We start from the raw sequence: 16,134 nt of genomic DNA, 5'->3' as shown, positions 1-16,134 counted from the left end.
ACTAAAAATGCGAGAAGAGCAATATTTCAATGATCCATTTTGTATTGATGGAAGACTGGAAGAGAGCCACATTTTGTTGTTTGCACAGAGTCATTGAAAACTCAGGGACTGCCCTGGATACTACTAGGAAAAGTTTTCACTAAACTTTTTTTTGGCCGAAACACACCTAAATCAGTAGATGATGCTACCGGAAAAATTCTCCATTTAAAATGCTTGGCTTTAATAGCTGATAATTGGAGTTGGACTCGAGCTTTGGTCACACATTCGATATAGCAATAATATTTGAAACATTAGTGCGGTGGAATCTTCACGGTTTAAATCCTGCTGCCTCATTTTTCAATTTTATCTCTTTCCTAGGTCGATAACTATACTATATTTTTCCATAGAAAAACTTCCACTTCATAATCAAACGTGAAACTACAGAGTGCTCAAACATAAATTTAAATTATTTTCTTACATTGACTCACAACAGTACATCAAGTACACTTTAGGACCGGAAATTCGTTCAGGCTTCTTCTTGATGTTGTTGCTCCATTCTTTTTTACCTTGGCCATTTATACATCAGATACACTGCAGGACCCTTTGGCCCCTGAAAGTTCCCATAAAAACCATCATATGTTGCGAACCGCTCGCAGTTTGACTTGCATGTAGATTTATCGTCTTTGGCCTTATATATATCAAAGCTTCCTTGAATTAGAACTCCCTTATCCAACCAAATTCACATTGCACCAGAATAGTGTTGTTTCCCAAAAATTATTTCGAAAGCCCCACTCAAACGCCTGATTGAAAGCAAGCGTATGTTCACCAAGATCGTCGCTTTTGGACTTGCAATGGACGTGTAGTGTTACATCATTGCGTATCTCATTTGTAAAACGCACGTGCACACGGTCTAAGGCACCGCGAACAGTTAGACACCCCCAAATTGTAAGCAGCAGCAAAGAAAGTTTGAATGCACGAGCAACATTGTTCAAACAACTATCCATTGCTGTTACAGAGAGTAAATGTTAGAACCCTGACAACTTCATATTTATATCCAAGGTGATGAAATTGTACGGATAGAATCATATTATTCCTTTCTTTTTATTTTTTCATAATGAGAAGGGAGAATCATATTCTACTAGATGCACAAGATTATTGATGTGTTATACATGGTCTGAATATTTACCATATCCTATGCCTTTGACATTGTTTCCCTTGGGAGACTCCATTTACTAGGTGGCCTTTCAAAAATGAAAAACCAAACATAGAAATAAAATATTAACAAATAACATACCTACTTAAATACTAAAACTAAAAATAGTAATAAATATATCAACAAACTTACTAATATTTCCACAAACAAAACAAAAAAATAAGGAAAATAAAGAAAGAAAAAATTAAAAAGTTGAAGGGTGATCTTGGACACACCCATAAAAACACTCTCATGCCCCATAACTAACATAAGTTTTTGTTATACCCCAATAACTATCTAAATCCAATAATAGCTTCCAAATTAATTTAGGATATTTCCAATAAAGAAAGGAGACAAAAGGATTAAAAAAAAAATGAAAAACGAACTAAGGACACGTCTATTTGGTACCCTTTTTTTTAGTGACTTTTTTTAATTAACAAACATATATGAAGTAAGCATATCAAATAAATTTTTGTGGTTTTTGTCAACAAAATGGTTGAACATCATGTTATATATCGTCTCTGGCCCCGAAATATCCAAGATTCAGAAGCACCAAATCCAACTTTTCATGTGTGACTTGAGAATGAGTTTAAAATCGAACTAAGGACACTATTTGGTTTTTTCAATTAACGTCCATAAGCTCAAATAAATTAAACAAAATGGTGAAAAACGTTTTCCGATTCAGAAGTTGTTACTGTTGTCAAATTTAGATGAACTACGAAGATTCCGTTTTCCGACGGAGTTGTTACTGTTGTCAAATTTAGATGAACTACGAAGATTCCCACTTCTTCTATCAGAAGATGAAGCTTTAATTGCTACATTCTCATAAAGATGTCTAGATTTTTTAGCAGATATCAAAGACTTGTTCTGTTTACATGACCTACAAAATATCATAACAATCTAAGAACAGAAAAGTGAAATTAACTGTGAGCCTATGACAACTACATGATAACACAATGATTTAATCAAACTTTCACCGAAATTATTTCTCAGTTCATTTATGTAATATAAAATGCCACTTGTAATCCAGCTTAACAACTTACAGGGAGGGTTTATGGCTAGAAATCGGTACGCGAGAAGCAGACAGGTGGCTAGTGTGATGAATTACTTTAGAGCTTGTCGTTGCTTTCATTTCTTAGAGTATCTTTAATGGTGAGACCTGAAAAACACCAAATATTTTGAACAAATAAACACCAAACATCTTCAGCCCATACATCAAATATTCGACATCAAATTCCACTGCTTTGGATAGACCTCACGAAAAAACCCACGCGGCTTTCAGACCACCACACTATATAAGCCCAAAGTACAAGCCCAAACCCACGCAGTGTTCGATAAACCACGCGGTGTTCGATACACTGCGTGCTATCGCCTTATAAGCTACCAAAACCACGCGGCTTTCCTCATTTCTCACATTCTTCTCTAGAATTAAACTCCTCTCCTTAGCCAAAAAAAAAAAAAAAAAAAAAAAAAACTCTTGAAATTTTTCTATGGATCCTAATGATTTTGAACATTTCGACGGTAATGATAAATATTGGCATTACATAAATGATATTGGCGATGACATACAACAAGATGATGTAGAGAAAGAAGAAAACGAGGAAGCAGAAGACAATAAGGGAGAAGAAAATGAGAAAGCAAAGCCGACTAATTTACATTCATATATCGTTGACTACCAAATGCACGACTTCGATTGACAATTTCATACGAATGAAATGGTGGATATGCAAGTAGTGCCTTCTACACATTATCCAAAACACGTGCCGAGTGTAGTAACTAATTCTCAGGTAAGTAATTAGTTTGGATTAAATATTTTGAATATTACATATTAATTTAAATATTTATGTTTAAATTAATTGTTTATCTTATATGCATTTTTTTTTTATAACACCAGAGAGTAGTAGACTACCGGGTAAGATCAGCTTTACATGGTGTAAGAGAGTGGTAAAATCTTCTTAAGAACTTGGGTGAGTTTGTACATATTAGAGATAATATTTTGCAAACACCTTTGTGTCCTTTAGTAGATGTAGATTATGAAAAGGCTAATGGGGCAGTAGTGATTGTTTTAGTAGAAAGATAGTGGAATACAACTTATACATTTCATTTTCCTTGTGCGGAGTTGAGGTTTACATGCACCACTAGACTTTACTATAATTTCTGGGTTGAGTATTGGTATAGGCCAACCGATACCTTTTAGTACAAACTACAAAAACATTATGCAAATGATGAAATGTTTTCCTCTTTTGCCTCTGGATGCGTATGATTCTTATGAAATTAAGCTTTCTCACATTAAGATTGCATACATGGATCCTCTCTTAGATGCTCATACACGAGCGGATTTAGCTTTGACCATTCTACCCGGTAGTGAAAGTACATGCTGATGTGTATGTCAGGGCTTTTTTGATGTTTTTCATTGATCATGTTCTGTTTCCAAATGGTCATTCTACTGTATGACTTGGGTATTATGCTTATGTGTCTGATTTGCATCGTATGAGAGATTATGACCTTGGTAGTTCAATATATGCGGCATTGATAGCGGCATTAGACAAATCTTCACAGACATTTAAAAGTAAAAATCCCCAGATTGTAGGATTCATAGGACTTTTGGAGGTTTGGTTTTACGAGTACTTTCATTGTCTTTGTCCAAACATAGACATGATTGCTGACACTCGCCCTAGATTTGCAAGTTAGTCAGGGCCTCACTTGACTCGTAACAGAGGGCATATTAAAAATAATGTGTGTATGACTCGTGGTCAGATTGATATTAGATCATTGTCATCTATTGAATGGAGACCTTGGCGATCGTCTACTGCCTTTAGCGATCCATCTGTGTGGCATGCTTGTATTTTGTCATGTCATAGAGTTGTTTTTGCCCACGTGACTGTAAGGTTTGGTACTGTGGCGAGAGATATTGGAGACAATTGACTAGACGTTTTGGAGTTCCATGTTCTCCCCTACCAGATGTTAGTGATGCTAAGTTGTGGAGTTCAGTGAAAGTTCATGAAGTTCATGCTAGTGGTGGTCCTTGGCCAGATGCGTCTCAGTTTGTTGTTGTGCAAACCGCTGATCAGTATTTTAGATGGTGGTAGCATATTTCTATGGGTCCATTGTTGCCCCCTGTTGGTCGGGGTAGCAACTTCGAGTTTGTGAGCCTACATGAGATGAGACGTGAGCTACGTATTCATCACCTGCTACAGCCTATTTACAACCCACAACCTCTTAATGCATATCATCTAGCTCCTGTGTCTGCCAATGATCCGATGATACAGGATGATCCGAGTAAGATGATGCTGAGTTGACAGATTGCACATTGATGGCACTAAAGTATCATGAGTTGGCGGATTAGCGCAAAGATAGCAAGTAATTGTGATCTTTTCCTAATTAGGGTAAGTTGGGATGTGTTTTGGTATTTTGGCCATAACTTTGGCTACGATTGTCAGAATCACGCGTGTGACCCCAATTCAGAAAGATCTCGATAGCACGCATACTATCACCACCCAACTATGCTTTGTGATAGCCGATTTCGAGGGTCAAAATCCACTATTTTCCTTTCCAAATTCATCTTTTTTAGATTTTCTTTCCTTTTTACCGTTTCGGAAGTAAATCTGAGCCCAATTTAGGCTTGATTTTTGGTAGATTACTTCTATTATTATCTAGTTAATTTTAGTAGAAATAATATTTGGATTTAGAATGTTGTACAGCTATAAAGTCTGCCTTGTAGGCTAATATTGGATTATTCTTGATTTATTAAACTTTAATAAACATTAGAGACATTTTTCTTTGTGTTTAGGGCAAATCTCTTGTATTCTTCTCTGTTTATTATCTGTTATTAATAGTCTACATGATAATCTCTATTATGCTTGGCTTCATCCAATGATGTATGCCGTGTATAGACCTAATGGGGAGCCTACTTACATTCCCCTTCTAGAGGTGTTAGATACTCGTGTATATGAGTTAGAGCCGCAAATTGATCAATTCACCTTGGTGAGTTTAGTTGTTTTATTTATCTTAGTGGTTTTATTTATTTTCTCTATTAATATAATATGTACTCACATTGTATATTATTTTTGGATTTTTAGGATGTATTACGGCAAAAATATGAGTACAATCTTCGTATGCTTGATGAGATGAGGACTGGCGTGTATCACTACATCCAAGAGAGAGAGGACGCATATTCTCAGACATATCAGCAATCTCAACGTGCATATGAAGAGACTCACGAAGCGTATGAGGAGACTTAGCAGATGTACACTTAACAACATCAGGCATATGAGGAACTTCAGGCTGAATTAGTTAACCTTCATGCAGACAAAGAAGATCTTACTACTCAGGTTGATATCTTAGAGCGGCAGGTTCAGAGCCTCCAAGTGGGTAGAGGAGAGAGTCATCGACTGGTAAGGGGTGTAAGAAGAGAGCTCAAAGATGATGTTGGTTTGTAATGTATAAGAATATGTAACATAAGATGTATGTTAGTTTGGTAACTTTTGAGAATATGTAGCATGAGAGATGTTTGTTTCAGGTTATAATAGAATTTGTGTATATGAGAATGTCAAAAATACAGATGAGACTCTACCAAATTTTTTTAAGAATGAGATGTTAATTTTTTACACTCATTTGTTACATTCCACTCATTTTTTACACTCACATTCACTTATCACTTGTTACTTTTTTACACTCATTTGTATCCACAACTCCAACCAACCACATTCACTTACACTCATTTATATCCACAACTCCAACCAACCATATTAAATTACACTCATTTATATCCACAACTCCAACCAACCACATTCACTTGCAACCACATTTTTATTTATATCCACAACTTCAACCAACCACATCCACTCCACCATTCTATATATCTCAGTGAACACTCTCTTTTACATACGCATATTTTCTTCTACAATCTCTTCTAAAACCATAGAGAACATGTATGAATACTCTTCTAAGTCTTCATCTTTTTCATCTTCTTTTTCTGATTCATCGAGCTCTTCATATGATAACACTGCAATTAGGCGTTGTTCAAATTTGGTGGTTACTACTTTACCTTTGGTCCAACATTGCATGGTTTTATTTGGTCAGCAAGAAGTATAGTCTTCTTATAAACCACATGGTGGTTCGAAGAAAGGAAGAAAATACAAGCATCGTCAGTATGAGGCAACATTGGCGCGTTTAAAGGCTAACTACTTCTCCGCAAATCCTATATTCCCCAACCACGACTTTTGACGTTGATTTCGCATGGGCCAATCATTGTTTTTTCGTATCTTTTATAATCTTCAACACAATGTACCATATTTTCAACAAAAAGTTGATGCTGCGGGTAAGTTTGGTATTCACCCAAAAATCAAAGCAATTGCTAGTTTACGAATGTTTGCTTATGGTTCTCCAACTAATCTAATAGATGACATGTTAGATATTGCTTAGCCAAATGTTCATGAAAGCATGCGTCATTTCTGTGATGGAATTATTAGAATTTTTGGGGATGAATACTTGCGCAAACCAAATGCTAGAGATATTTACCGCTTGCTCGAAAAGTCGAAGGAACGCAGATGGCCTGGAATGCTAGAAAGCATTGATTGTATGCACTGGTGTTGGAAGAATTGGCCATATTCGTGGCAAGGGTCTCACACTGGCCATGTGCGTAAACTAATAGTGATCCTAGAGGCAGTAGCTTCTCATGACACGTGGATTTGGCATGTTTTTTTTGGAATGGCAGGTTCTCACAATGATCTGAATGTGCTTGACCGGTTACCAATATTTGATGATATAGTCAATGATGAAGTTGTTCCTTGTAACTACACTGTAAATGGCAATCATTATGATATGGGCTATTACTTGGCTGACGGTATTTATTCTCATTATGCCACCTTGATTAATTCAGACAATTTCTAAGCCAACTGTTGGACAAGACAAATATTTTGCAAAGAAGTAAGAAGCTGCTAGAAAAGACATTAAGCGGACATTTGGTATATTGCAGTCGCGTTGGGCTATTTTAGCGAATCCGTATAGGTTATGGTATTTGGAGACCATGGCTACAGTGATGAGGGCTTGCATCATTTTACACAATATGATTGTGGAAGATGAATGTGATGCCGATATACCACAATATCTTCCTGATTATGAACCTCCAAGTAGAGAAGGGGCAATTGAAGATGAACGCCACTTTGTTTTGTCTCGTTGGGCAACTGGCGTTGATCGGGTTCATTCATCAGTTGTTCATTATAGGTTGAAAAATGACTTGGTCCAGTATTTGTGGAGTAGGCGTGGCAGACGTTGATTCTACTTTATTTGGACTTTGTTTTATTTATCATTTTCTATGTGTTTGTGTTCTATATATGTATTTGTGTTCCATGTTTTATGTTTTATGTTTATTTATTTTGTGTCTTTTTAAATTCCCATGTTGTATCCTGTTATTATTATTATCAATAAAGACTGATGTTTGCGTATCAATTTTATATTAAGGTACATGCAAAAATAATTAATTAACTAACTCAAATTAAAGGAAAACTTCAATTAAAGTGCATTCTAAATAAAATCAAAATACAAACTCAAATTAAAGTACATGCTAAATTGAAATACATAAATAGAAAGTAAATCATTTAGAACTCATCATCATCACCAAAAGATCCCCTTACGCTACTTCCACCACTAGCACCCATGTCATGAATTCGATTCTTCATTTTTTGTATAATTTCCGCCTTTTTGAGTTGTAGGAATTCACGCTCATTTTCGGATAATCCATCTAATTTCATTCCTAGCTAGTATTTTACTATCATTTTCATCCTCTCGAACTCGAAGTGCATCTTTCTTCAATTGAAGTTTATCTCTTTGGATTTTGAACTTCTCTCATTTGAGCTCATTTTTTTTTGTTGTCTTTGAGCTTCAAATTTATTGGCTTCTTTTGTGGTTTTAGAAAGATCCACAAGAAAAACATCAAGTTTCTTAGCGGATTACTCTACTTTAGAATCACCTTCTTCTTTCTCTTTTTGCTTTCTTCTCTTTTCTTCTTTCTTTCTCTTTCTTTCTGGCCTATCCACAAGCCCATCAACTTGATGTGGATCATAATCCAATGGTTGAGTTGTCGCACTTGATATTGGAGTTGATGAACCTTCTTCTCCATTGTTTGATTTTGACTTTTTCTTAGGTCGTATTTTCATTTCTCAATTGTAGTCTCCTCCATTTGGGTGAGCCTTTCACTATATTATAGCATTGCATCCACTTCCAAACCCCATTTTGCATCACATAGACTTTTATTGCTTCCTCAACCTACTAATTAACAAAAAACTAAATTAGAATTGAAATATATGATTGTGAATAAAAAAAACAAATATAAAGTAAATGATACTTACAATGTCATTTTCACTATAGCCACTTGGAGGAGATGCTTGAATCTTAGTTAAAATAGCGTGAAACTTGTTGATATTAGATTGAATAGTAGACCATCGGTGTTTTATGCCCGTGAAGTTGCGTTCAGTCATTCTTCCAAGATTTGCGTGAAATGAATTTAGAATCCTACTCCAAAATTCGTTTGACTTTTGTCCATTTCCTACTATACCATTTTGACCAACTTGTAGCTAACTATTCGTGAGAGCAACATCTTCTTCAAGTATCCATAAAGCTCTTCTAAACTCGGATCTTTGGCCTTCATTAGCCATTGTGGATTTGTGGTTTAGTTGAGAGTTTGTGAGAAGAGTAGAGAGTTTGGAGTGCATGAAGTTATAGTACAAGAATAAGAACTATAGCCGTTTTTTGGCCTATTTTTGACATTCTTTTCAATCAGAGCACACTGCTTTCAATACACCGCGCTGTTTTATCAAAGCCACGTGGGCCTGAACATAAAGTCCACTCTGCTTTCAAAAAACCGCCGCCGTAGAAGCTCATAATTCAGTAAAAGCCCGCACGGTGTTCGAAAAACCGCGCGGTGTTGGATAAACTGGCAACTGGCAAACAAATCATCATATTTTACCATCTTCATCTTCAATCACACCATTTTGATATTCATACCATTTTGTATGGATAGAATCATATTATTCTTTTCTTTTTATTTTTTTCGATAATGAGAATCATATTCTACTAGATGCACCAGATTATTAATGTGTTATATATGGTCTGAATATTTACCATATCCTATGAATATACTGCCTTTGACATTGCTTTATATGCCAGGGAAGGGAGTACTCTATGCCAAGTAATGAATTATAAATCAAAGCTTAAGATCTAAATATATAAAAAGGGTGATCTTGAACACACCCATAAAAACACTTCCGTAGCCCATAACTAACTTAAGTTTTTGCCATACCCCAATAACCACCTCAATCCAATAATATCTCCCAAATTAATTTGGGGTATTTCCAATTGGGACAAAATGATTAAAAAAGAAAAAGAAAAATAACAACACTTTTTTTGGGTACTCGTTCTTTTGATCGAAATACCCCAATAACCACCTCAATCCAATAACATCTCCCAAATTAATTTGGGGTATTTCCAATAGGGACAAAATGATTAAAAAAGAAAAGAAAAATAATAACACTTTTTTTGGGTATTCGTTCTTTTGATCGAAAGAAGAAATCAAGAGCATTTTTTTCTTTTGATTAACACGAAGAAGAAGAAGAAGAAAATGAACACGTTCTTTTTCAGTTACAAATGAATAACCTAGAGTATCTAGGGTTTAGTATGTATGGAGTCCCACGATGTATATTAAATAAATGATTTGTTTTGTCTTGGGTACCATACACCTAATAAAAAAAATAGTAATTTAGGAACTTAAATGTGTCTAAAATCATTTTATTTATTTATTTTAAAATTAGGGTACATGAGTGTTTTTATGGCAGACAATGGGTTTAATCTCCCTGGTACTTAAATGGTTGCACAAAAACCCCCTGTAAGCGAACAAATGTATAAAACCTCCCTATTATTTAAAACATAACATCAAAGCCAAAACAGACCAAAATACCCCTGTGAAAACCGGGCTGACTTCATCAATCTTTACTTATAATTTCGGCTTAAGGACAAGCCGGGATGACATCATCCTATGTAAATTTGTATTTACATATGACAATATAAAATTACACAATCTTCTTAAACTATTTAAATTTAAATTTTCATATGAATTTTTTTTTCATAGGAAAATTTAAATTTATATTCTGTCTGATGTCGTTGGAAAATTTTAAATCCCAAAAGTTACTATGTAAATTTAAGTTTTCATAGCTCCAATGACTATATAAATATAGTTTTACATATATATGACTATGTAAAAATACATTTACATATATTCTGTTAGGTGTCGGGAAATTTTCAATCCCAAAAGTTACTATGTAAATTTAAGTTTTTATAGCTCCAATAACTATGCAAATATATATATATATATATATATATATATATATATATATATATATATATATATATATATATAGGACTATGTAAAAATACATTTACATACAGTCGGAAAATTTTCAATCCCAAAAGGGTAAAAAAGAAAATAAGATAAAATGGGAAATAAAAACAGACCAGATTTTATCTCTTTTTTGGAAAACAGGAAGGTTATTTAACAAGACCTAAATAATAGGGAGGTTATGTGATATGGGTCGATGAGAGGGAGTTTATACTCAACCGAGTTAGAACCAAGGGGCTGAGCCTCATTTCTTGGTTTTTATGGGTGTGTCCAAGATCACCCTATAAAAACGTACCAAGACGCAAAAGATTTATAAACAATTCAATGACCAAAATATTAATGTTGCCCGTGTGTCCGGCCATGCTTTATTTTTTCTAATGATTCTAATATTTTTTTTGCTAAAGATAACATATAATAATTCTAATGTTGAAAGTTGAACCATAGTTTAGTTCGTGATTCCGAACGAAACTTCGGAATTCCGTCTGGAATTTCGGTTTTTCAAAAAAACGGAATTCCGAATAAAGAATCGAAATATCCGAAATCATTTGAAATTATGAATGTGATAGGGGTCGAAATTTAATGAATTTCGAATTTTGGATTTGTCGGAATTCCTACAACAAAATTTTTGTTGTATAATATCAAATTTTAGCTAATCTGACTCTTTTAGTTTTTACTTATTTTCTTTCCTTTTTAGAGACCGGCCAACCACCCGGGAATGTGATATATAAGAATATATGATGATATGATTTGTTTCCGTTCTTTCCTTCTTTAATTTGGGCTCAGTTTTGTTTGTTCAAAAGAGAAGTTAGTTGGTAATTTGGCTAAAATCATGGAAGATATTACCAAGTTAATTGGAAATGCCCCTGTTCATTGTCATTTCCATAAATTGACAAATCTTTTCTTATAAAAAAATGGAGAAATTGTCGATTACAGGCAGATTCCCCAAAAGGAACTCCTAGAATTGTTCGCCCATACACAATGTGTATTTCAAATTTGCAATGCAAATCAACAATTAGGGACTCAAAATAGGGAGTTTGATTTATGATTTTATGGAGTATAGGTAGATTGTAGAAGGTAGCTAGTTAGCTCGGTCTGTCCGGCTGTCCGCAGTTGCGAAAGTAGAAAGTGAAAAACGTCAAATCGGAGCGTAAAAATTCACAACCTGCTTTTCAATAGTTTGAGACACTCTGTTGGCTTGGTTGTAGTTTTTCAATAGTTTGAGACACTCTATTGGCTTGGCTGTAGTTTATCGAAAAAAATAAAGAAACACTATTGCTGTCTAATTGAGCTATGCGGTGTTAGTGCATCCTTAGATATATATTATAGCTATGCTTTTTTGGCTCTATTTTTCAAGGCTTAACAGAGTCTCAAACTTTTTGTAAATTCTAATACTAATTACGAAAAAAAAGAAATTCAAAATCCTTAAATATATATTATAGTTATACCTTCACCAATCAATCTATTTTTTGGAGCATTTATAGAGACTCCAGTTTTTTTTTTTTTAACTCTATTACTAATTATGAAAAAGTACGATATAAATAAAGAAATAATCCCATTTAGAGTTTCATAGAGTCTCCAACTTTTCCTAAACAATATAGCTAATTACGAAAAAAAAATACTAAATTGCAAAAAACATTATTTTCAACCAAAAATGATTTTCCTAAAATCCTTACATCAAAAAAATAGTTTCCACACTAATCTCAGGTGAAGTTTAACATAACAAAGTTTCTTTCTAGAAAATGATAATGAAACTATGAAAGAACAAAGAAAAAAAATGAATTGAGTTGTTTGAATATTTACTTTATGCATTTGTTAACCACACATGTGACTGGGGAAAAAGGAAAAAAAAAGTAAACTAATCACAAAATAAGTAATAGTGTATAACCAAAACAATAAAATTGTATTGTATACACTATATATATGGCCCTAACAAATAAAGTTGGATCAATTTGAGGTGTCATCCACTGTGGGATTTAGACATTTAGTCATAGTTAAGGATTTCAAAAACCATAGGCCACAATAATTACGACATATTCTAATTAAATTTATGAATTTTATAATTTCCAATTTTAGCGGAATAATCGAATTCAGTTAAAACGGACATTGGCTTAAATAAATCATATAACTATTGATTTAGTTAAAGTGGACGTTGGGCTTAAATAAATTATATACCAAACCAAATCAAACCAAAACAAATTACATGTGGAAAATTAAATTATACAAAAAATAACATCACAAAATATATAATAACAAATGAAAAAAAAAACCCAATAATGACAAATATTTTAAAATATATATAATACTGAAACTAATGTCAAAGATCAATTGACGAGAAACAGAAAACTAGATGCAAATACATCGAACTAACTTTAAATAATATTTAACGGGAAATCGGAAATTGGATGCACATGCAAGCATTAAACTAACCTCAAAGAATAATTAACGGAAATCAAAACTTGGATGCAAATACATCAAACTAACACCAAAAATAATTATCGGTAAATCAGAAATTGGATGCAAATGCATTGAACTAACCCTCAAAGATTAAATTAACGAGAAATCGGAAACTTGATGCAACTGTATTGAACTAACCTAAAAAAAATAACTATAAATTGGAAACATGATGCAAATGCGTGAAACTAATCTTTAAAAATAATTAACGGGAAATTGAAAACTGGATGCAACTACACTGAACTAATGTCAAAAAATAAATTGGATGCAAATGCACTGAACTAACCTCAAGAAATAATTAACGAAAAATCGAAAATTGGATGCAAATTCATTAAACTAACCTCAAATAATAATTAACGGGAAATCAGAAACTAGATGCAAATGCAACCTCATCAAATAATAAACGAGAAATCAGAAACTGGATGCAAATGCATTGAACTGAGCTCGAAAAATAATTAGCAGGAAATTGGAAATTAGATGCAAATGCATTAAACTGATTGCAAAGAATAATTAACAAGAAATCGGAAACTGGATGCAACTGCATTGAATTAACCTTAAAAAATAAATAACAGAAAATCAGAAATTGGATGCAAATGCATTGAACTAACCTCAAAATATAGTTGTGTTATATATTGTGGAATGTCCCGATAAGTATAGTTTTGCATTTAAAATGGTGTTTATCTTATCTTTTTTCGTATAATTGGAGACACTTTGCTATTCAAGTAGCTTCAATATGAACTTCGTCTTATTAGACAATCTCACAAAACTTCAACCAAACTTCTATTATTAAACAACAAATGAAGTTGAAGGGTTTTATCAATGGCGAGTTTTTTTTTAATAGAGAGTACGTGGGGTTTTCATGTTATAAGAAATTTGGATGAGTGATCAATATAATATTTGTATATAATTGTTATGCATATATTTTTCAGAATAATTAATATGACAGGACCCGTTCGTAGATAATCTTTGAAGATCCCACATAGTGAGTCAGGTATATAATTTAAAGAATAATTAACGGGAAATTGGGAACTGAATAATCTTTGATGATCCCATATAGTATATCAAACATGATTTATTTTTATGTCATGTTTGCAAGGACACTACAGATAGATAGGTAGAAAGTTGGTATTACACACCACATTGGATAATTAAAAGGAAATCGAAACTAGATTCAAATACATTGAACTGAGCTCAAATAGTAATTAATGGGAAATCAGAAACTTTATGCAAATGCAATAAACTAAACTCAAAAAGTAATTAACTAGAAATCGGAAATTGGATGCAACTGCATTAAACTAACGTCAGAGAATAACTAATGGGAAATTAGAAATTGGATGCAAATTCTTGACAAATATTTAACGAGAAATCGGAAATGGTATGCAAAAATGTATCAAACAAACCTCAAATAATAATTAATGGTGAATCAGAAACTGGATGCAAATGCATTGAACTAATCTCAAAATATAATTAATAGAAAATAAAAAACTAAATGCAACTGCATTGAACTAACCTCATAGAATAATTGACGGAAAATCAGAAACTATATACAAATGCATTGAAATAATCTCAAAAAATAGTTAATGGAAAATCAGAAATCGGATGAAATTGCATCGAACTAACCTCAAAGCATAAATATTAGAAATTATAAAGTAGATGCAGATGTCTTGAACTAACCTCAAAGAGTTATTAATGAGAAATCGGAAGTTGGATGCAAATGCAATGAACTAATCTAAAAACTAATTAACGAATATAGAAACATAAAAAAAATGGATGCAAATGCACTAAACTAACCTCAATGAATAATTAACGGGATATCATAAATTTGATGCAACTGTATTGAACAAACCTAAAAAAAAATTAATGGGAAATCGAAAACTTGTTACAAATGCATTAAACAACTAACCTTAAATAACAATTAACGGGAAATCGAAAATTAGATGCAACTGCATTAAACTAACCTCAAAGAATAATTAATGGAAAATCAAAAACTGGATGCAACTGTATTAAACTAAAATCATATATTAACTAACAAGCCGGGAAATCAGAAATTGGATGCAATATCCTTGATGAATATTTAACGGAAAATCAGAAACTGGATGCAAATATATTGAAATAATCTCAAAAAATAGCTAAGTAGAAATCGGAAACCAGATGTAACTACATCGAACTACCCTCAAAGCATAAATAACTGGAAATTTGAAGCTAGATGCGAACTAACTTCGAAAAATAATTAACGGAAAATCAGAAACTGGATGCAGATGTATTAAACTAACCTCAAAGAATAATTAACGGGAAATTGGAACCTTAATGCAAATGCAATTAACTAATCTCAAAGAGTAATTAACGAAACATTTAAAACTAGATGGAACTACACTGAATTAACCTTAATGAATAACTAACGGAAAATCATAAACTTGGTGCAACTGCACTGAACTAACCTCAAATAATAATTAACGGAAAATCAGAAACTTGATACAACTACATTGAATTAACCTCAAAGAATAATTAATGGAAAATCGAAAACTAGATCCAACTACATTTAACTAGCCTCAAAGAATAATTAACGTAAAATCAGAAATTTTATGCAAATACATTAAACTAACCTCGAAACATAGTTGTATTATATATAGGGAGAATATAATATCTCAACAAGTATAGTTTTGCATTTTAAGTAGTGTTTATTATAATTATTTTATTATGATTGGGAATGCCTTGCTATTTAAGTAGCTTCAATATCATCTTCGCCACATTGGACATTCTCACAAAATTTCAATCAAACTTATATTATTAAACATAACAACAAAAATAAATCGATGAGTTTTACCAAGGTTTGGTGTTTTCTTTTGATAGAGAGTGGTGCAAGAAATTTTGAACAAGTGATTAATATAATTTCCATATCTCATAGCTATGAATAGTTACTAATATTTTTTAGAATAATTTAATATAACGGCACCCGTTCGTAGGACGGGTTCGAAAGCTAGTAGGGAGTTTGGAATAGGGAGTCCGAGTCGAAACAATTCAACATAAAGGTGTTTTAAACTTTTAATTCCCAAAATTGCCAAATGCCCCAATGAGCCCTCACTCATTTCAAAAACTTTTACTCCAATAGTAAAAGTGATCA

General features: G+C 33.0%; 1 protein-coding gene and 1 long non-coding RNA gene across 2 annotated transcripts; one reads left to right on the top strand and one right to left on the bottom strand.

Moving 5' to 3' along the window:
- Nucleotides 1–375: 375 nt before the first annotated feature.
- LOC147483960 (uncharacterized) lies at nt 376–2,403 on the bottom strand. The gene is made up of 2 exons (XR_015205030.1): nt 2,215–2,403; nt 376–985 (listed from the first exon to the last, which is right to left on the bottom strand). It is a non-coding gene; the product is annotated as an uncharacterized LOC147483960 (long non-coding RNA).
- A 4,210-nt stretch (nt 2,404–6,613) lies between these two features.
- LOC147483959 (uncharacterized) lies at nt 6,614–7,063 on the top strand. Its single transcript, XM_086579683.1, has one exon. It carries the CDS (start codon nt 6,614–6,616, stop codon nt 7,061–7,063), a length of 450 nt encoding a protein of 149 aa, XP_086435809.1.
- The last annotated feature ends 9,071 nt before the right edge of the window (nt 7,064–16,134 follow it).

The sequence above is a fragment of the Coptis chinensis genome, chromosome 8 (genome assembly GCF_015680905.1).
Source record: "Coptis chinensis isolate HL-2020 chromosome 8, ASM1568090v1, whole genome shotgun sequence".
NCBI classification, from domain to species: Eukaryota; Viridiplantae; Streptophyta; class Magnoliopsida; order Ranunculales; family Ranunculaceae; genus Coptis; species Coptis chinensis.
The sequence above is the reverse complement of the archived record's forward strand: the minus strand, read 5'-3'. Positions and strand labels throughout refer to the sequence as shown.

Excerpts from the sequence above, each read along its gene's own strand:
- LOC147483959 (XM_086579683.1), top strand. The coding sequence starts at position 6,614 with ATGCGTCATTTCTGTGATGGAATTATTAGAATTTTTGGGGATGAATAC.